The 23,216-nt window shown below is 35.1% G+C and overlaps 1 protein-coding gene across 4 annotated transcripts in view; it reads right to left on the reverse strand.

Annotated features, from left to right (window-relative positions):
* Positions 1-761: 761 nt before the first annotated feature.
* The window catches only part of Nipped-B (Nipped-B cohesin loading factor), a 212,886-nt gene continuing 190,431 nt past the window's right edge, over positions 762-23,216 (reverse strand). For all 4 annotated transcript variants that reach the window (XM_081762740.1, XM_081762741.1, XM_081762738.1 and 1 more), the window contains exon 32: positions 762-2,829. In XM_081762740.1, coding sequence (XP_081618866.1) covers positions 2,623-2,829 — 207 coding nt within the window. In that variant the 3' untranslated portion in view covers positions 762-2,622. The remainder of the gene's footprint in view (positions 2,830-23,216) is intronic.

A 23,216-nucleotide genomic window follows, 5' to 3' on the forward strand; every position in this document is an offset into this window, starting at 1 on the left:
AGCTACAGACAGTACGGTCGCATGCAGTCTACCCACCTTCATAATATGCTTCTTCGAAAAATCTGCAGTGAGTGGGGCATTTTGAGTCAGTCAGAAAATGGTGACCTCCTTAAGCTTCACGAACATATATTCAAACAGTTGTTTCACAAGTTGTATGTCCAAATTTACAATATGGGATTTCTTAGGCGGAAAATCTCTTTTGTTGGGAATGTAAAAGCGTTAAACAAGATTACTTCTGAAGCAAGACAAAAAGTAAGTAAACTAAATAAATGTTAATATGCTCGAAATAAACATATGTAACTGAGAAGTTAGTGCGATGGACAATAATTCAAATATGTATGTCTGCCATTTCATTAATTACACAAATAACTTTACTCTGACTTACACGAGTAACATTGTAAAATATGTATCTCTATATATAAGCAGCAACTAAATTAAAAACAATCAATTCCGACTTTAAAATACTTCGCATCTTTCAATTTTTATGACTATCAATACGCAGGATTAGTAGCTACTACACTGTTTAGTTCTGATTTTACAATACTTTCTTTTTCTAGAAAAACACAACCCGCAAATAAGTTTGCATTTATGTTGATTTCGTAAAATAAATTCTTATCAACCAAACACAAATATTGCTGTTTGCAACAGAATGGGCTAGTCTATCACATCCTGGAGCTTAGAACTTAAAAATAAATTTACTCATACTTTCTTAAAAACTTAATACAAATTATAACAGGTGAAGGTGGAAAAAAAATCTATGCTCACGTTGTAAAAAATACAATCAACACAGTTTTATTCTATATTTTTTCTAGAAAATGCAAATGACAATAAGTTAATGACTCAATATATATATATTTATATATTTATATATGAAAGCAAAGTCCGTCCCACCACATGAAAAACATTTTTGATGTGTAATGCTTTCGTAGAAATAACTTTTGTTGCTCACTTTACCTGTCTGATGATGATAAATGACGTAAGACGAAAGACAATGCGCAGTATGAAGGTTGTAGGTATAATTACTTTAACAGCAAATGCATTTCCAGTTCTTATACGAGATCTCAACACAACCTACCAAACTTAATATTAGCGTGAACAAATATTGAAAATAAACAATACTGGGACACATGATAACATTATTTGTTTAATTTTTAATAATTTAATTTAATTCAGACTTCTTCCTCGATTCACAGATTTCTTTTCACTAAACAATTGATATAATAATCGATTTCAAAAGAAAGCAGTTTTTTTTCTTGTTTTTGAAAATATTAATCCACACTTCTTTACATTTTTGTCAATGTACTTTCTCACTGACACATAAAAAAATATAATTTTTCGCTGAGAAACTAATACATCTTCACTTTTCTTTCCTTTTAAAAAAAGTATCGCTTTAAAATTTTTTTCTTATTCTTCAAGTGGCACGTTTCTGGTGATATATAAGCGACTTAAGCCTTCTTTTATAATACTAAATATTTTCAAAGCAACGGAAAGCAGAATCCACATATATTGTACAATTTTTAAAGAAATATTGCTCTAAAAAAATAACTTTGCAAAAATGATTCTCTCAGTATAAACAATCTCAAATTATTTTGACAGAATAATATAATAAAAGTACCTTCTCGGAGAGAAAAAGAACAGAAAGAACTCAAGAAGAACGGGAAAAAGAGAGAGAGAGCAAAAGAGAGAAACTTCTACATATGTTTGTACAAATTTTCAGTTTTTTTAATGCATTTCATCTCTTTACAAATTAATTGATTAAAAATAGATCGTGCTGAGTTGGACACTCTCTTCAAAGAGAACATTTCAAACTCAATGGCTTGTATATTTTTTTCGTTCGTTCTTTTTCTACGCCATTAAATGTGAAATCAAACTCAACACTATTTCTACTTACCAAAAACCTTCATATCTAGTATTGCTCAGCGTATGCACAATTTGTACCTGACAAAAATTAGATTTACTGTGCAATATTCTTTACTGCACGCGAAGTTCAGAAACTATCTAAGTGTGTAAACAACAAATTTTCTCACAAATTATAAAATGTTATATAGTAGTTTTTTTCATTATTTATTCGTCGCCGATCTTCAACAGTGACTGGATCTTCTGTATATTTCTTATAAACTACTCTAATATTTGTTGAAAATAAGTTTTATATTATTCTTTAGGCATTAAGGACTGTTCATATTTGTGCTAGAAATAAATATTAAAACAATCCATTGCACTTATGAAGTATAACATACTTCACATATTACTCTTGCACAATAGGGAACTGTATCATGCCTTTTCTTTGAATATCTTCAAATCCAACACCCTCTGGAATCGCACCTCTGTGAACAGTTTTCTGAACACTTTATAATTTAGTAATTTTTTTCACTTTTATTTACAAATGAACATATTTACAACGCAGTGATGATTAATATAAAGTTCTTTTAAAGATATATTTTTCATTGAAATATTTTTCTTTACATAAAATGTTTGATCAATAGTTATGTTCATCGTACATTATTTTAAGTTTAATTTCACAATGTGTGATACGATGCGGCAATTTCACAGCTAAATCAATAGCATTTTCATTAAACCACACGAATCACATCACCTCATTCAAATATGTACAATTCACTCACACTACACTAAAAAGTCTGGATCACTGTACTCATTTTCACTGTCTTCATCTTCATCCCCACTGTTGAACTTTCTTCTTCTTTTTTTGTGTTTATGCTTTCTATGTCTTTCAGATTTATGCAATTTATGGGACCTATGGTGTTTAGAGTCTTTGACTTCTGGTGGTCTTGGTGGAACTATAGTTAACTTTGGTATCTTCTGAGGAACATCCTGAAAAATTAAACAAAATAGCATAAACAAACAAACGAGAATTTAAATATATTTAACTGAAGAATCTCCTAAACTTATATTCTAAAATGCACTATATTTGCCAAACATGAAGTGGCAAGTTCATACAATAGACATGGCACCAACATTTGAAGAAGTCGAATGAAGACGAGGAATGTCACAAATGTACCAATTTTACAGTGACTATGCCATCTAGTGGCTTATCTATTATATAAAAATGAAAAAGATCTTGTTCGTGATCGCATGACGGGAAAATAGCTAAACTATCTGAAGTCAATTTTTAGATATAATTACCACGTATCTCGAATTGGTATATTATCATGTTACTTTAATTAAACTGTGTATCCTAAGGGAGGAAGCGGGGAGTCAAAATTTATGAGAAAAACTTGAGTGTCTCACGATCCTCTCAAGTTAGGAAGATGAAACTTTGTATATGAACTCCTCATTAAAATAAGTGGACACGTCCTCAGCAATTTTGAGAATTCCCGTTTTAAGGGGAAGGAGGAGGACATGTACTTTCTTCATACTAAAAGCAAATTTGCCTGAAGTTTGTGACGGCGGTAAAATCGCAAATATTCTACTCCGTAGAATATTTGTGACCCAAACGATAGAGAAGAATGGAAGTATATTTGTCCCGACATATTTAAATTGGTAGACGCACTTTTCCGGATTTTTTTCTACTACTTGTTTCACTAATAAAATATGTACCGTTGTTAATGTTTTGAGCAGGAAGACGAAAATTACTAAAATGTATTATTGAGTTTGCCAATTATTGCGTTATGACTAACTACTATGTGATGCGAAGTATTTGGAAGAGTTCAATTCTTCCATACAACGTTTCGATAGTTTCCTGAATTCAGTCTCTCATTTCTCACCTGATACACCTTATCAGAAGCAGCCTATTCCACAGAACTTACAGACACAAACCTCATTTACTTCCTTGGTAAACTGGTCTCATGATACCTGCAATTTACCTCATTTCTTAAACTTCTGCGACACAAAGAAAATATCGAAATTATTGCAGTATGTTAAAAGAGAGCTACTGCTATAGTGCATTTGCACTTTTCAAAATATATAATTATTTCCATCAATGATGTACGTTCAGTTTCATCACGTGCTGCATCATGAGTTCTCCAAAGATAATTCACTGGAAAATTATTTATCCTAACAAAAGTACTTTTAAAAAAAATATATATATGAAGATGGACGCAAATCTGTCCGAGAATAACAATGAAGCTTTCGCTATGTGACTGACGTGAGCAGAAAGATATGTTCACTACCGTAAACTGTCAGTAAAAAAGCTAATTAGAAGTGTGTCTATCATATAAAATAAACGAATTGGGGTTTCAATGATTTAAAAAAGCGCGATTGGTACAGCAAATTCTTATTTTTCCCGTATAGTAGAAGGGTTGCCACAAAAATTGCACATTCTCTAGCTTTGCAGGCCTACTAAATGCACCCGTTAATTTGACTTCTCACAAAATTATGCATGCACAGTTATTTCATAAAGAAAATAATTTCAACGATTTTTTGTTTCTTTCTTTATGCGGAAACTTAACTACAGGTCTGTATGATAATTCCAAACGTGCAAATTTAATTTCTTTCCGTCCCAAGTCCAGTTTCAGATCGTTGTTTCTTCCCTGTTATACAAATAGCTGAAAGGTATTTACTTGTATTGCCTAAGCCTAAAGCTTGAAAAACCCGAACGCTCATCGCTGCAGAAATCACAAAGTCTTTAGAATGACATTTATAAGTCTCCCTGCTACCAAATGCAAATCCGAATTTACCAGCATGTGTAAATGACTTAGAATGCCTCCAGTGCTTACGACTTGAGAATTGCAAAGACGGACAAAAAGCAGTGATGTGAACGATTTCAATATGCTAAGTTTGTATGTGCAAAATACTGCAAATGAAACGTCATCTAGATGGAATAGGAACAGCTTCCTGTAGGAGAAATGCTTACATAAAAAAAAAAAAAAAAAAAAATGTTCGCAGAAATATAAATAAGCCGGCTGGAAACGTAAATTACAAGATTGAAACATTTTATAGTTTACATTGTTTATTTAATAATTTGTGTCTAAAATGGCTGCATGCACTGTTGAATTTAGATATTCTAAAGGAAAGTGAGAAAAAGTCAGCAGGAAAGCTTTACAGAAATCAAAGACAAAAACTTCGCAATAATATGAACTGATATATACGCCTATACGTGAAAATAATAGTCAATTTTCCATTTTTTTATTTTTTTATTTTTTATGGATGAAGCATTATGAAATATTCTGAAATTACACCATTACTTTTGTAAGCATGCTAATGACGACCAAAGTCTAAATTCATAACAATCTGCGTGTCCTAAATCGCTTTGCATCTTAATTACCTATAATCTTATTCTCTAATTTTATATAATAAGCTTTTCTGATATAATAGTATGCAGCACAAAGTGGACTAATGGCACAGTTAAATGTTTTAAGCCCTGCAAACAGACTAAATTTCCAAGTTGGTTGTCAAATTATATTTGTTAAACGAAACAGCATAAACAAACAATGGAAATTATTTCTCATAATAAAGTAGTAATCTGTTATTAGAGCAAATAAATTATCATGATTCTTAAGCATAATTTCTGGATTAAGAATCATACTGTGAACCGTAAATTTCGCAGCAAGAATCATTATTTTAGGCGTCCGATAAGCTTAATGGGACAGAATATTTCTCTCTGAGAGATGGAATATTTATTTTTAAAATGCTCAATAGTAATATTAATAATAATAAAGAATGGAAGGAGGAGAAATGGAATATGTATATATCAGCTCAACCTAGAAACGTTCTTATGCAGAATTTTTGTACTGAAGTGCTCAAGCCACCTTCTGGTATCATACAAGTCATACTTTGGTATTACACAAAAGGCTGCTAGTTGCGAAAATCACATAATAATCGTAAAAGTTCTCCGATTACATAATACTACAGGGTTATGTTTTCGTTGACAATGTATTCCTCTACCTCGTCGCAGGGTTCGGAAGAAATTGCGCAAAAACGCAAAAAATTTGAATAGCATACTCAGCGAAAAACACGCACAAAATGTTTAATACTTTTTCTCAATTTCTGTAATCTCTTGAAAAAGTAAGGACAGAATTGATTAACATTCTTCGAAGAAACATGATGACTTAATTCGCATCTGCATTCAGGTTGCAATGAAAATGCGACCCAGTAACTGCCCAAACCTTACAAAACTTGAAAAACGTTCAACGTGACCTATTCTCTAAAGTAATACAGTTATTCACTCCTTAGAACATTGGCTTCTGAGGGAGTTTTTCTACTTCTCTGGAGGATACCCTTGACTTCTGCATTGAAAGTTTGTAACATATTCTCGTCTTTACAAAGTAGTCGCAAGTTGTGAAGTCCGACGAACAGCAGGGATGTGTCAATAGTTGCACTTTGGTTTAAGCCTAGAAAACAATTCCCCAAGTAGCCATGAATGAAATGACGGTGCCGTAGTGAAGTACCGCAAAAGAATCCCGAATGGAATGCCACAGAACAAACTCAAATATGGGGCTACAAATACAGCTACGTTGAAATGCGTATTATCTTATGATATCGATTTTAAAAATTTTGATCCAGTATTTAGAGCAAAAGTCGTAGAACGGTATCTGCTTATTTCTTGACATTTTTCTTTTCCCAGGGCGGGATTGTTGACTTGCAATTAAGCTTCAACGATGGCATCTGCTTCAGTTAGCGGGGTCCATTGTACATAGTTCTTCAAGTTGATCAACTTTCCCTACATCTGTCACCCGTGGGAAGTTTCATGCTTCATATGTCACTTTGTATCACAACAAATTCTTGTCTTACATTTCAATATCGAATGCATATAAATCCATCTACAACCCCTTACTTATGGTCACACTGTACAGATGGTAATAAGCACTCCTAAACATATAAATGCAATTGTATGTGTTTGTAAGTATAAATGATGTTCGAGTGATAAATCGTAACAAACAAACTGAGCAATAATGCTCATAACTATCATGATATAAAAACTATCCCTTTTAAGGAAATAAATTTGTAGGATTCATTTACCATAACTTTCTGTAGCTACAACAGTAAACGATGTCTGAGTATCTCAGAATCAGGAACGAACTGCTCGTAGCTCTTCGGTTAGGTATCAAAGTTGGATTATATTAGCTTCCTTTATTTGTATTTCACTCACTATTTGTGCTAGAACAAAATATTACTGTGTCAAATGATAGTGATGACAAGATTTCGTACTCGGTGATCCATCAGTTGGATTCGACAATTCTTTCTAAATATTTCTACATTTTCCTGTTTAACATTACCAGTTAAATGTTCCAGAAGCGAAATTTTATCTGTGCATTTTCGAAAAGGAATTACCATTATGCCAAAACAACAACCTCATATACTTTGAGTAGTATCACAACAAGCATATATTATATACTGTTGCTTACTGATAGTGAATTACCGAGTCAGTGAGGGTACATTGTTTTAGCTTAATACACATTGCGGCATTATTTCCGTTCTACACCTCCAGTCAGAAAGTGGTTCTATGCGTTATTAGGATCACGCAGTGAGACTTTATAAGACTGTGGTTGTTTGTACGTTTGTATGCCCGTTATTTCGCACGATAACTTGAACGAAAACGATTTTTTTTTAAATTCTGTTTTTTTTTTTTTTTTTTTTTTTTTTTTTTTTTTTTTTTTTTTTTTTTTTTTTTTTTTGCAATGGATAACCGAAAGAATTATCTCGCCCGAGATCGTTAATGGAGTCAATCCATTAACATCTTAATGGGTAATGCAGACTTTAGCAATGGCTATCTACGGATACGCATACACGCAAGGAAATTTTTGAATTCTAGTTTTCTAATAGATGGCTAGAGCGTTTATTTCAGTCGAGTTTTTAATGTAGTAATTGTTGAAACCTTAATCGGTAACCGTGGTTTTAACAGTGGTTATCTATGCCCAATATTCCGTATGTGTAAGCAAGATTTCGAACTATGGCTTGTGCAATAGATAGCCAGAGATTATTCTGGCTGAGTTTGTTAATGGAATTCATCCGTTAATGTCTTAACGGATAACGGTGGCTATCTATATCTTACATATAAGTTTCGCGTGTTCCTCTCTACTGTCTTTACCACAATATACTTTGCTACTTTCAGAACAGTACATTAGTTTCGTACTACAATGCTACTCGAAGATTTGTGTTATTTTCAGTTCCGTTTGGTACAGTACGTTAGTTTCTTTATGTTTCTTAAATAAGGTTAGTTAATCACCATACTAACCTTTACGTAATTTCTACATTTTTTGGACATGAAATACGAAAATAACTAAAAAAAAATACTTTGTATCTCAACTGCATATCGAGTAGGCTCGTGCTTCTCCCCCCCCCCCCCCCGAACTTAAGAGCCATCTTAATAATAGACTACAGTTCCGTCCTTACTACTTCTGATAGACGTGAAGAAAGTTCTTTTGTCCTTCTCCTACCAATTTAGGTATCATAGCTACGCTATTACATCTATAGATACAACAAATACTGACTTAACAATTAATCCAGTTTGAGTATTAGTTCATAAGATCACTTAATGTCAATCCACGTTTCAATCACACTGTTTCATTATCATCATTATTCTTAAGATATAATGAACGTCATTAACGATATAGATGTTGATAAATTAATAGTATCAAGTTCTTAAAAATTACTACAATTCTTCTTCTTTACTGCAATTAAATTGATGCTTATTGAGATAGCAACCTTATGTAATGCCTAACTACACAAATTGGACCCTCGAAGTGGCGGCTGTAAAGACAACAATGAAGCCAGAAGTGAACTCATGAATAAAGAAACGAATACATGTTGTGTGCTTTATGAATGCTTAGAAGAATCTAAAACTTGTAACATTTGAACATACCATATTTAACAAAACTGACTGAAAATACCTAATTGACTGCAAAGTAGTGTTAAGCATATTCGTACTCAAAACAATACACCTTCTACTTATTGCCTAGGATTACACGACTGAAATATTCGTAGCTCCTTTATACACGGGACGCGGTCCCTCCCGAAAATAACAGCAGCAACTTACTGGTTTTAAAACCCCTGACTTGATCCAAACCCGGCGTTATGTAGGTGCATTTCCAAGGGCTACTATTCACCTAAGATCCAACTTCTTTCATATGTACAAGTATGTATCTGCAACTGTTGATTACTGGGGAGAAAAATAACCGACGATTAAGAAATGTTCCGTCTCTGCGCGTTCCCAGATGATCAACTATTCCTACTGATTGCAGAACCGGGATTATTACGTATGTCATCTCTTCGTCTACTTTGTGAAGTTCATGGCACAAGGACAAACAGGTTTTGAATCCGAACAACAAACGCAAATCAAGTAGGTTTAAATATTAAATTCTTGTGAGAACGAAGACTGTGTATGCTTTCTATAAGGCGTGCGTGCTTGTGTAAATAAAAATGAAGCTTTTTAGTTTAATGTTCCATGGTTGTCTCCATTAGGTTAAAGGAGACAGATGATTAATGAAAGTGAATGACTGTGAAACTCAATTCTTTATGCTATCCCACCGAAAATTGAACCCGAGACCATGTGCACCAAAAGCAGAGCAGGAGACTCCTTAGTCACTAAGATCAGAAAGAACGGCTAGATGTACTTGTGTGCAAGATATAGAGCGAGAGCGCGAAAAGTTATTAAAAAAAAAAAAAAAAAAAAACTTAGTCGCTATTATATTTCCACGAAAATGTGTAAGGTTAAATTACAAGTGGTTTCCAATTATCTTATCTGATGATTATGATATTTAATGTATGGTAGTTTTATTCATCCTTTGGTTTTTTGTAATAATATTTTATGACATAAAAGGTGCACCAAAATATGCTTTTCCAATACAAACTTCAATAAATTCTCCACAAATAATATAATAATAATAATAATAATAATAATAATAATAATAATAATAATAATAATAATAATAATAATAATGGCTTATTCCAAATCTCAATTAAAATGTTCACATCTGCGTACATAGTTATGCTAGGCAATAAAAGTGGCTGACATTAACAAATGACGTTTTATAACGTTGAGTAATTCATGTTCATTATTAGGAAGTGCACAGCTCTCAAAGGAAGTTCAAAAACGATTTCCAGGCCTTATGCACCACTACACCCTACAATACCGAATTTAAAGAAAAGGATAGCGACGGTAGAGATCAAAGAAAGAAAAAAAAAAGGTGCAACTACAGCGCTATTCACTTCGAACGAAAGTATGTTTGCAGAGCTAAGGTAATAATTTCGAACATATATTCCGGTGCTGAAGAAAAGAGACCGACAATATCTAAGTTTTTGTTGCTATTATTAATTTTTTTTCTATCTAAGTCATTATTATTTACCTACTAGCAGAAGTGTCCGGCTTCGCACGGGAAGAATAATAATTATGCAGAATATTTGAAAATAAAGAACTAAGTACAACAAATAACGACTAGCAACGCCTTCAAACTCCCAGGCCTGCTGACATGCAAGTTCTTAGCTACACTTTCGCTTAAATGTCACTGAGACTGTCACAAATCAACCTAACGAACCCGACAACGATGGATTCAACACTAATCTCATCATTTTAGACACTTTATTCTTCACTCCTTGTCATACCCCACGGCAGTGGAAACCGAACTTAGACAGCATCTGGAGTGTCACTATTCATCTCTGCGACCCCGAAAACTATAGATTCAAGACTACTATTGGTCGTTTTCGATTATTTTTCTTTTTAAATTGTCACCCCATCCTACCCTTCCTACTCCAACAGAATTTTTCCAAATTGTAAGTTATATACGTATATCGACTTGCTTTTAAAAATCAGTTTACACACCAGCTGCATCTTCATAACGTAAGGAGCTTGTGAGATACTCTATGTTTGGCATAAATGTTAAACCACCTCTTTCCCTTTGAACTCTCTGCGCCCCGCTTGGGATATGTGCCAAAAATTTCTAAATTCAGTCTCTTTGATACAGTTACCTAGAAGTTTGCAAGCCAACGGTATGCATTTCTATTCCGGACAAACATGAAAGCAAATGAATATTCATTTCTATGTGTATTACCTGAAGAATGTTAATAAAGTCTGTAATGATGAAACAACATCTGAGCTACTGCATTCTTTCAATATATATACATATAAATTAGCTGAAATACTTTATCTTCGCACGGGGAAAATAGGTTTATTGAAAATATTTAAACCTTCCTCCTCCCTTACGATACAGATTTCAATGAAATTGTAATGTGATATAAACACAGAAAATAATCTATTTTGTCATAAATTTTGAGCTCCCCTTAGGATATGCACGTTAAGCAATGTAGCATGATACCCTTGATGAAAGTATAAATATGTTCCAAAATCCATTTCAAACGGTTAAGCAGTTTTCCATGTTGCGATCAGCTAGCCGATCACACGATAGAACGCGTCAATTCCAATGTGGCAAAAAATCATAGAAACTGCCCCTCCTCTCTTAAAACTTGAATTTTGGAAAATACTAGGTCACGTGTCCACAAATTTGCAGTACAGAATCCACCGTCCTAACTTAAGCTGGATCGCTAGTCACTTTTAGGGTAAAACTTTCTCACTAGATGGCAGAGCTCATTGCGATACATGCGATGTTGCCACATGAGTTACGGATAGAAAAGTGTTTAGACACGGCCGCATTTTATACATGATTTACAACAAAGAGAAATGAGAGCTTTTATTTCCATTTTACTCAATACTGCCTGCTTTAAAATATGAATTAATTATATTCTTTGATCAAAAGTGAGTTTTAACTTATGAAACGTTATGTGGATCTCTCAAACTAGATTTCTTTACAGTGCAGGTTAAGAATGCCTATACTAATACAAAATCATTACATAAATTTCATCTTTTGGACAAAACAGACTCTCAGTACGCTCAAAAATGGTGTTTTATACGCCTAATTGTAATCCTTGGTGTAAAACTTATCTCTACTTTAGAGATTTAATATATCATGGCTAAAATCTCCTTGTTTTTTGGTCAAAGAGCAACTCAATTTGTATTTAGGGGGAAATATCATTTCTATGGTAATAGTTTCTTAGAAAACGGCAGTTAAACGTTATACATTTATTTATAATTAGATGCCTCTACGGTGCAGATTGAGGATAGGTGTACAAATACAAATTCATTACCTAGGTAAATAGGACAAAACATATTCTTAGTAGGTTCAAAAATGTTATTTTATAGGCGAAGTTGCAATCCTTGGAGCAGCTTTACTTTAGGGGCTAACATTCCAGCGTTTTTTGGGCAAAATTCGACTCAAACTGCATTTAGGGGTAACGAAAACTATTTGCATGGTAAAATTTTCTTTGCAAATTACAAAGATATATGTTTATCTATAACTAGATGTCTCAAAGGTGCAAATTAAGAATAAGTATCCAAATACAAAACTATTAAACAAATCCGATCATTTCAACAAAACAGACTCAGTTCTTTCAAGCGTGGTATTTTGTCAGTTGTATTCCCGTGCAGGTATTTTGTAAGGTGTGTTCCCCAGTGCATATATTTTGTAAGTTGAATGTCTTAGTGTAACTTTACTTTAGATGGCATAAGCATCAGGCCCGTATCCAGGGAGGTCTAGGCGGGCCGCCCCCCTAAAATTTTCACTGTAGGTTTGCAAATGAACTATAATATTGTTGGATCGAGCCCCCTCTAACTTCAGCCGAGTCCCCCTACAATTTTGGAGTGGCTACCGGGATGATATTCATTATGGCTAAAATTCCAGCGTTTTCTGGACCAAACATGGCTACGTTAAATGAAAACTATCACCAACTTTTACTAGGTTCCTTACTTACATACAGATTTGTTTCACAATCCAGGTGGAATAAGGAAACTGAGATAGGGCTTTATGCAGAGTCGTTTTGACGTATGATTAGCGTCATACTAAAGGCCTGACTACTGCAGGAAACATATATTGGTCGAACTCTTTAGTAATCACGCGTCAGAATGACTCTGCATAAATTCTCGCAGCGAGTAAAACTACGCGATTAGCACGGGTGTTAGGGTGCCGAAGGCGCTATTTGAAATTTTCTAGTTTAATATTCGACGATTATAGTCTGAATCTAAAAGAAGCAGTGATGATGATTATCGAAATGGTGGACTGAAGTGGGGAAAAATCCGAGAAAATCCACGCACACTATGGGTCCTACAGAAAGTCTTCCTGGCGAAAAGTGGGATCGAACCAGCGGTCTCGTGCGCCAGGTGTTCTACCTACCAAGCTATTTACAGCTAATTTTATTAAAATCTACTAGTATATTTAACCTACTTCATTTCTCCATGTGTTTTGCAAGTATTTGCTTTTGAACCTTGATTGATGTACTTCATATAGTATAACACGATCTTCAACAATAATAAGCTCAAGTATGAATTCTGTGATTCTTGTTTATAGTGGCATGCTATTCAAAACAATTTCACGCTATATTTTAGTACTGGTTCATACTTGATACTATGCACACCTGAAGATAATAACAGTTCCGAATAAGAACACTTTTATCCAGAAACACCCGCAGGATTTTCCCAAGGCCGTGGAAGGGGCAAAAGCACGATATACATTGATGCACATAACGCATGATGCAAAACAGTTATTATTCAGGCATATTGTATATCTTTGTGGACTACATTAAATAGGTCTATGTTAAATATTCTAGTATGTGTAACCAAATATAATGTTCGTTCATGTGTGTTTCTGGGTAAAAGCGTTTTGAAACAACCAAACACCTTTCGAAAGTGCAGGGCAAAGCGATTGTCCCCTTGTCTCCACTGCGTACGCTCATAGTCTGATCGTTGACAGAGCATACGGGTCTATTGTTTTACTCAAAGGTGTCATTCACCTAGTTCGTCCGAACCGGTTATTAAAATTTCTCAGGTTCTTGGAACCGGTTGTTAAAATCGTATCTCCACTTCCATATCTGGTACTTACGGAAACAACAATTTTCTAGTGTTACGAGGTGTCAAAAAACCTTTTAAAACTTATAAAAGGAAAATATTGAGAGAGCATGGAACAAATGAATTTCATTTTTCTACATAATCCATTCTACGCTCAATATAAGTTTCCCATTACTTCCAAAGTGTCCCAATGCCTCTAAAGATTTTTTTTTTTTGATTGGATATGCAATCAGTCATACACCATTCGTTGCACCTCTTCATCAGATTGCAACTTCTTTATCTTTAGTGCCTTTCACCACTGAGGCGAGATTCAGTACAAAAGGAGGATGAAATGAAGATTTTCAATGATCGCAGCCATTGCACAGGCAGTAGTATGAGGCCGAGTATTGTTATGTTATAGAGGAAATTTGTTTTCAGAAGTCCGTATTACGTCGTATAGTAAGTTTAGGACCTTTTTGGCGATCGGAATACAAGATATTATTGACTATGGGTTCCCTATGCTGTAACGCTCCAAAATGTCACCCTTTTGGTCCCAGAAGAAAGTACTAACTTCCCTGTAGATGGTTGTGTCCGATAATGGATACTGCCATTGCATGCTCGCTTTCTTACTTCTGGAACGTAGTAGTGCACCCATGTTTCATACCCAGTAACGAATCTCTTCTGAAAGTCACTACCTTCTCGTTTACGGCGTAGCAAAATCTCGTGACACATCAACACATCGCTGCTTCAGTTCGTCTATCGACTGGCGTGATACCATCCTGGCACACACATTCCGAAATCTGAGTACAGCGTGGATAATATTACAGATTGAACAGTGACTTATACTACGCGACAAAACATCGCCAACTTTTTCCTCGAAGGTCAAGATCTAAGGGTTCACTTGTCCCTACCATAAATCCTTCTTTGTAACTAGAATCCGGCGTTGCCGCTCGAACTCACATTGAACTTTTTTCAGCTGTCAGTATGGCTAACCCCACTACGGTTATCATAGTAGCATTGTACTGCGGTTCCTCCGTCTGGCATCCGTAGCTTTTAAGAGGCTTTGCAATCAGCCCACGTCATATGAAATAGAATAAAGCTATTTTATTCTACTTGTTTAAGCTTAAAATACAAATTACTTTGATGTAAACTATGTCGGGAAGCATGTAAATATTACCGAATAGAGCAAAACTTCTCTACTCCCGATCTAAGCCTTTGCATTATGTTTCCTCCATAAGTGATGTAAAGGCAATGATCTAAATAGAAGAGGGGGGGTATGCATGATATACTTCTTTAGATCTCCCACTTCGAGCACTGCGTAAAGAAATAGCAACACAGTTTAAAAGCCGATATCTTCCTATCTCGAATATTTTCAGTGTGTGGCCGATGGTTTTGTTGAGTTGAGTTTGAGTTTTTTGTCCCGTTCAGCAGCGAGGCTATATGAGACGTGGACCTACTGATTAACGTGAAATCCGAACCACATGAGCTCCCGCCGGGAATCGAACCCGGGTCTCCCACGCCAAAGCCGCGTACGCTAGCCGCTTAGCCACGGAGGAGCTCTCGATGGTTGTTGCAATGCGCCATTGGTTAGGCACAATCCGTCATGAACCGTAGCTCCAGGGAGTCAGTTTAGCACTTCCTTATATTTCCTTGCAAATTTCCTCACTATTTCAATATGCATTTATTATTTTACTACTAACGCCCTAGCTACACTGGAATATCACTACCCGTGAGATCAGCGAAGTTAAGCAGTGCCGGGTCTGGTCAGAGGAAAGATAAGTGTGACCATTCGTAGTCACCAGATTGTGTTGGCGTTGCAGCGTTCACCCAGCGTCGTGAGGACAATTCAGGGGAATAGAAGCAAACCCTGTTAAATCCATTTTTTCAATTTTGTTAGGGAACGAAGACAAAGTGATGCCCTTATGTTTCAGAATTATTGATTTTTTTTTTTTTTTTTTTTGTGGTAGATTTGACTCATCTGTGACCATTAAAAAAAATCAACAATTCTGAAACATACGGGCGTCATTTTTTCTTCGTTTCCTGACAAAATTGAAAAATTGATTTAGCAGATTTTGCTTCTATACCCCTGAATATGGAAGCCACTTGAAAGAAAAAAGTAGTGAACTGCAGTCTATGAAGCCAGCATTAAAGGCGATGATAGCCGATGTGCTGACAATACATCATCCCACAGTCATCAGTGCCATAAGTCCAGGCCTCCTAAGGGCTGTTGCGCAAGGAATTTAGTTATTATTATTGCTAATAATAATATTACAGTAGGCTTAATAAAGATTCTGAGTGTTTGTTTGCTCTGCTCATAAGAACATTATTTATCACTTTATGATATAGTTAGGCAGGTGAACAATTGATCAGTTTTATTCTAATGTGATGCATCACGTGTATAAAAACTGGACAAACTGCGAAGTAGGATAGTACACACAGGAAATTAGTTTGTTTGTTTTAATAAAAACGGGGTTATCAGGCCAACCCCATTCAAGTACGGTTCAATCGGGCAAACCCGATTCATACGGATAAAAATACAATATCGGTCCAACGGGCGGTCCAGAATCGATTCTATTTTCCGAGCATTACCGAAAATGCACAGTAGCCCGAAACGGCTCGGGCGTAAAAACTACTATATTATTATTATTATTATTATTATTATTATTATTATTATTATTATTATTATTATTATTATTATTATTATTTTAATAGGAGAGCAAATTACTTGTTGAATGACCTGTACGTATTTTATCCCTATTTTAAATGGTTATTCTGGTTTTATGTATCTGCTTATTGGTTTGCAACACTCAGAGAAAGAATAGTTCGAGACTTCATTGTTTGCCCTGGCGACAGGGATAGCGGCTAAGCTTTTGTAATACCGGCAACATCCAACTGGTTGACAAACCGCACGTGGCCGCTAACAACCATATGACAGTTTTACTGCTGATAAGAAAACTTGGTTTAGCTTTGAACCAAGCTATATGCCAATGATTGTAGCTACTTCATCCAGTCATTCTGCATTGCCCCTTATCACACTTTCAATTTACATAGAGCAAAACGGTAAGCGATAACAAGACATTATTTGTTGATATACATTCAGCGTCCCAAGCATGGGTTCCATCTCCGCTCCTTATTCTTATGTTGAAACCGCAAGCGGTAAATGTATCACTTACAAATCGGAATTCACGGACAATATTCGTCAGAATATTGGATCAATAAGAGCTAGACATAGATCACTCACTTCTGGTGGGTCAGGTTTTTGGCTGGATCCCAGCTCGCGCCAAGTGAACTTTGTGGTGAAGAAACCATGAGTGGAGTTTCTTCCGGGTCCCTCTCTTCCTTTCATTCAACCATGTCATTCGTTGTCATCATCACCTTCTATCTTTCCTTCGAAGCACAATGATAGGACGTTACAGAAAAAAAAAATCATGTCTCTCGGTTATGCCATATAGGTTAAACGAGACGGTGATGATAAGAATGAATTAAATGGTAGAATGAAAAAGTAGGAGCACAAAGAGAAACTCTGAGAAAATCCACACACACACATGGTGTATGTCCACCAAAAAGCTCACCTGGCTAAGCTGGGATCGAAGCAGTGACCCCACATACAAGATGTCAATCCTCTACCACGGGGTCACTGCAGCTCCAGAGTAGAAAAAGGATTTCTATATGAGTGGTTGCGTTTCTCAAGTGAAGCTATAGGGTCTGAATACTTTCAGAAAAAAATCAAGCTTTACGGTTTTATGAATTTTTAAGTACTAACTAGAGAAGGTCGCGGGATATTTCTCTGACTTCGTTTCGATATTATGCTCAGTCGACGCTTTTTTACATATGGAACAGTTAGGCAACCGGAGAAATCCTCGATCGCAAGCGTATTCGAATTATGAGCGTTAAAAGTTCAAAATTGAACAGATTTTGCAGAAAGTTTGAAGAACCATTTCTTGAGATAGACGCTTCAGTTTTGATATCAGGGAGTTCTCCTGGATACCCAACACAGTAGTAAGTTCAAAACGTATGCATTTTGCAAGATAAGGGCAATTATTTGGAATGGTGTGAAGGGTAATGGCGTCTTACACCATGCAAATTGCCTCCCATTTGACATACTGGGCCAACCAGTGGTAAAAGTGGATCTGAAAGGATGGGAGGACGGTAGGTAGTGGCATGACGCCACGCCGTTCCCCTGCCTATCTATACCCATTATAGTTTGTTTCAGAACTGGGGGACGCCTTAACTTTTTTTCGAGGTGGGGTACGGCGTCCGCCCATTCTTTTTCACTTTTACCCCTGGGGCCAATATGCTAATAAAATGTATTTGATACTCCTATTCGACTATATTGTTATTCAAATATCACCATCCTGTGTGTCCACCTTCAAATTGAACAATCACATTTGTCTTGGGAACGGTTTGCCAGGCGTGCAAAATTCAATGAAGATATTCATGATTAAACTTGTGATTATCTATATTGTGGTTCTTCCCAGGCCCGTATTCCTGGGGATCTACGGGGCCGGGCTCCCCCTAAATTTTTACTGCTCCCCTAAAATTTTCACGATAAGCTTGCAAATGAACAATAATATGATGATGAACCTGGATCTATGGTTGGATCTGCCCCCCTAACTTCTCCCCCGCATTTTTAGACTGACTACTGGCCTGGTTCTTTCCCTTGTGTAGCTAGGTTCAAACAGCTCGAGCAGCGCCAAACAGGCTCGTCCTGCCGCGGTACTCCGAATCCTGTCGGCCTATGCTTATGCATCGCAGAATACGGTGTTCTAATACATCATCGCTAGCCATGTGCTTAGTTTTCAGCAATTAGAATGTCAGTATTATTGGGAAATATTGGTCAAACTCCAGGAAATATTTTAAGATATTAATGAAAAAATAGACCAAAAAATTTAAAGAAGAAAAAAAATGGTTAACGGGAATGTGCGCTCAAAGTTGTGAACTAGGTGACTTTTATTCTCGAGAAAACCGCTGTTTCAATACATCACCTCTAGCCGATTGTTTGTTTTTTGGTCACATTTCTCACGAAATACGTAAAATATTGTCTGAAGTTTGGCCACTATTTTCAAACAATCGCCATTGAAATCCGTTGAAAATTTTAAAAAATGGCTAGCGATGAAATATTGAAACACCGTCTTCCACAATGGATACCATCATGTCCATGGGTTTTCTCGGGATACTCCTGTTTCCTCCCTTCCTCTCATTCCATCAATTCTTCCATCATCATTCACTTACCTTAATCATCGTCTTCCTTAGCCTAAAGGGTATAATCATCGGATCTTAAACTGAAATATTTTATTTTTTCCACAATGCACAAAGGCCGGCTGGTTGAGTGTCGCATTGAAGTTAGTCCCGCGGCAAAGCGTTTCGGAGACACATGTCATTGTTTAATGTTTAGATGGCCACACAGAAAGTGACATTTGAATGACAATACAGTTGGTTTCAAATAAATTTTATTAGCCTATTTATCCGGTGTGCCAAATAGGATGCTATTTGCAAGTTGTAAGACGCCATTACCCTTCATCCCTTCCCCAATAAGTTCCCTTATCTTCCAAAATGCGTACGTTTTGACTTCACCATTCCGTCGAGTATCCAAGAAAACACTTCAGTACCAAAAATGAAGCGTGTATCTCAAAAAATGGTTTCTTCAAACTTTTTTCAAAATCTGTTCAATTTTGAAATTATAAGGTCCATAATTCGAACAAGCTTGCGATCGAGGATTTCTCCGGTTGCCTAATTGTTTCATATGTAAAAGGAGTCGACTGAGCATAGTATCAAAATGAAGTCAGAGTAACACCCCACGACTTCCCTAGTAAGTGGAATTAATTACTATTTTCCACTAACGGGTTCAGACACTAACGGGTATGTATGAAAGCTGAAAAACATATATAAATTATTTTCAAGAAGCTATAATATTTTACCTAAGCAAAATGAGTTTCAGAAAAAAAGAAAAAGAAAGAAAAAAAGAAAAGAAGAAAATGAAAGAACACATATTACATATTTAACGTTCAAAATGATCGTCAAAATAAACTATCTTCGTATTACACGTGTGTATAATATTTACGTGGAAACAAACAGTTAAAAATTGAAAAGCGCTTAGCTGTTTCTTCGAATTATTCTGCCTTTCTCTTCGCTTCCCTTGGCTCTTCGATCTTTTACTTTGAGTTGGATTCTTCTTTTTTGTGTATGATTCCTTCCGTTTCCCCATTTTCCACTTTTATTATTTGTAATAGTTTTGTCACAGTTCACAGGTTCCGCCTCTGGACTTCAAACGCTAACAAGGAATTGCCCTACTACTGTGACTGCAACAGTACACATGTAAGTTTGGCAACGAAGCATTATGGCGTCCTGCGTAAACATGAGATTCAGCCGCTAAAACTATTTCCGTAAACACAAAATAATATTTGGATAAAATGTAAAACATAACACGAAAAACGGTAATATAATATTCATGTTCCGTAATGAGACAACTACTTGTAAAATAATTTATGCTTGTAAGTAAAAATTTCATAAAACTGAGCACAGGAGTAGCAAAATCTAACAGCAAGCGCCATCTTGCGTACTCATCTTAAAACTGATCAAGTTTTCCTCTTATATTTTACTTTTTTAGCTAACAGAATACATAAGCACAGAAAATAGTATCTCAAGTTGTAGCTGACGCATAACTCTATTTTATAGTGTAATACTTATAATATGTGACATTTCTTTACGCGTTGGTTAAGGCAATAAACTAATGCTTATACTGACTTCCGGGTAGTGATCCACCTTAAGTGGTTTGTGAGATATTTCTTGCATTAATTCTGAACACAATACCCTTCCTTAAGATAGCCCTAAAGTGATGATTAAAGCCTAGATCGAGGTAGGTGTTAAGTAAGTCCAAAATTCATTTCAAAGTTTTCAATGATGTTCCTGTGATGTGATCACAAACAACGGACAACATCGCTTGTAATGTGAAAGGAGAAAAGAAGAAAACGTGCTATTTCCTTTAAAACGAGAATTTTCAAAAACACTGGGACACGTGTCCGCTTATTTTTAATAAGGATTTTATATACCGAGTTCCATTTCTCCCTAACATCAGGGATTCATGTGGTATTCTATTCTGGGCAAAACATTTGAACCCCCTTTCTTTTTATTGCTCTCGTAACAAAAGGAGTTTCCTATCCAAATCTCACGTTTCTAGATACATTAATATGATCTTACTTTCAATGTTTCATATAATACCTAGTAGTACACACTCCCCTATTCCTATCAAGAGCTGAATTTTCGAAAACGTTGAAATATATGTTTTCTTGATATAACGAATTTCACACCACCAACTTAAACGAATCCTTACATTAAGCATTTTATGAATAAATAGTGAGATATCTTAATATTATAGAAATTGTCCTATTTAGAAGCGAAATTTACGCAGACGCAGAAATACGTATTCCTTCACTTTTTTTTTTAAGAGTTCATATACCGAATTTCACACCTCCAACTTAAACGAATCCTAACATTGGACACTTTTGCAATAAAGAAAACGAAATGTGGATATTTCCTTTTTCAATCTCAGGAGCGGAATTTTGAGAATGATACAACATGTTTCATTATTTTTTATAAATGGTTGTATACCAAGTTCCTTATAGCCAACTTAACCCGAATCCACACAATGGGCACTCCATCAAGAACAAAAGGGCAATTTTAATATTATAGAAATGATCCCTTTTTCCCAAATAAGTGGAATTTTTCGAAAAGGCTAAACACTTGTTTCATTATTTTTATTTCAGAGTTCGTATACCGAATTTCACATTTCGAACTTAAGCAAATCCCTACAATTTGGCACTTTCAAAATGAATAAAGGGAAATTTCAATAATTTACCAATTTTCACCTTAGAAGCGTAATTTTCGAAAACACAAAAACACATATTCTCTTATTTTTATTTAAGAAATTATACATTGAATTTCATATATTCAGCTTAAGTGAATCCCTACATTAGGCACTTTGTAAATAAATGAAAGTAAATTTCAATACTGAAACTGTCCTATTTTTCCCCTCGGAAGTGAAATTTTCAGAAATGTGTTTTCTTATTTTTAATTTAAAGTCTACATACCGAATTTCGGATCTCCAGCTTTAGCGAGTCCTCACATTCGGCACTTTGTGAATGAATAAAGGGAAATTTGAATATCTTAAAAATATCACAGTTTCCTGCCTTAGAAGCGAAAGTTTCAAGAACGTTCAAACATGTTTTCCTTTATTTTTAATTAAGAATTTATGTCACGTTTCATATCTCTAACTATAGTGATTCTGACAAGTCTTGGTGAAAAATTTGAACTCCTTTTTACTCCACTTCGGAATATGTACTCCCGAAAGTTATTCTTTATCCCTTGCTTTCCTGACAAAAGGAGTATTCTGTTCAAATTTCACACTTCCACTTACAGTAGTATGGCCTTCCACCACTTCTCTTTTATGTAAGAGTATACAGGTGGATCATTTACCTTGAAACGTATTTGTAGCTCTTTAAACTAATACACAAAAAACGCTGAAATTTCTAATATGGGATATTTCTTGACATACCATGCAATAGCATCAGATAAACAGTGTTGCCAACCCAATATAAATTCACATTTTTTAAATAACATTACGTCAGGTATGATTTTCCGATGATTTAAGATTTTAAGTGTTGAACAAAATTATATAGTATGCCAAACTAGGGACGCTACAGTATCTCAAACATCCACATTTGGAGGCCTCTACAACAGTAATAACGCAACTGAGACAGATGAGGAAATGCACATTCACAGCACCTTATAGTACACAGTGCATTATGATCATGATTTAATGTATTTTGAAGAAATAGATACGAAGTTACACGAGATCGAAAATGTGATCTTTGTCAAAAGGATTTATTTCGACAAATTGCTTAAATATCATATCCAATCGCGTAGACAGCTTTCAGTAGACATAAACAAAAATCATAAAACTGTTTACATCAATTTGCTATCTTAAATTGTTCCGGAGATATAAAATGTATGCGTGAAGTTGACAATGCTGCTTTAAATTCTTTCTGCACCAAATTTAGAAAATGTGTTTATCAATAGCAGTACATGAAATAAAACATAACAACAACAAAATGTAAGTAATGTATGAAATACGTAGTTTTATTGTACTATTTATCTTAGCTTAACGTAAGTAGTGACAAAAGTGTTAACAACAGAAAAAAATGAAATGTGCTTTTAAAAGAATTGTAATGGTTATACAATAGTTCGATTATATGTATTTCTTTCTTCGATTGTTTCTTTCAACAAGCATTTATGTCATTTGAGTCTTATTCAAACAATGAAAAGAGCAAGTTTGAAATGAAACCTTAAAATTAACAGTCAAGAAGTAATTGTAAACGAAAGGTGACCGGATGAAAGGTAACTTTTAATTCGTGACATAAAATTAAAACTAATTTGCCCACTGAAGAAAACTGAA

Source organism: Thermobia domestica, chromosome 6, assembly GCF_964235325.1.
Source record: "Thermobia domestica chromosome 6, izTheDome1.hap1.1, whole genome shotgun sequence".
NCBI lineage: Eukaryota > Metazoa > Arthropoda > Insecta > Zygentoma > Lepismatidae > Thermobia > Thermobia domestica.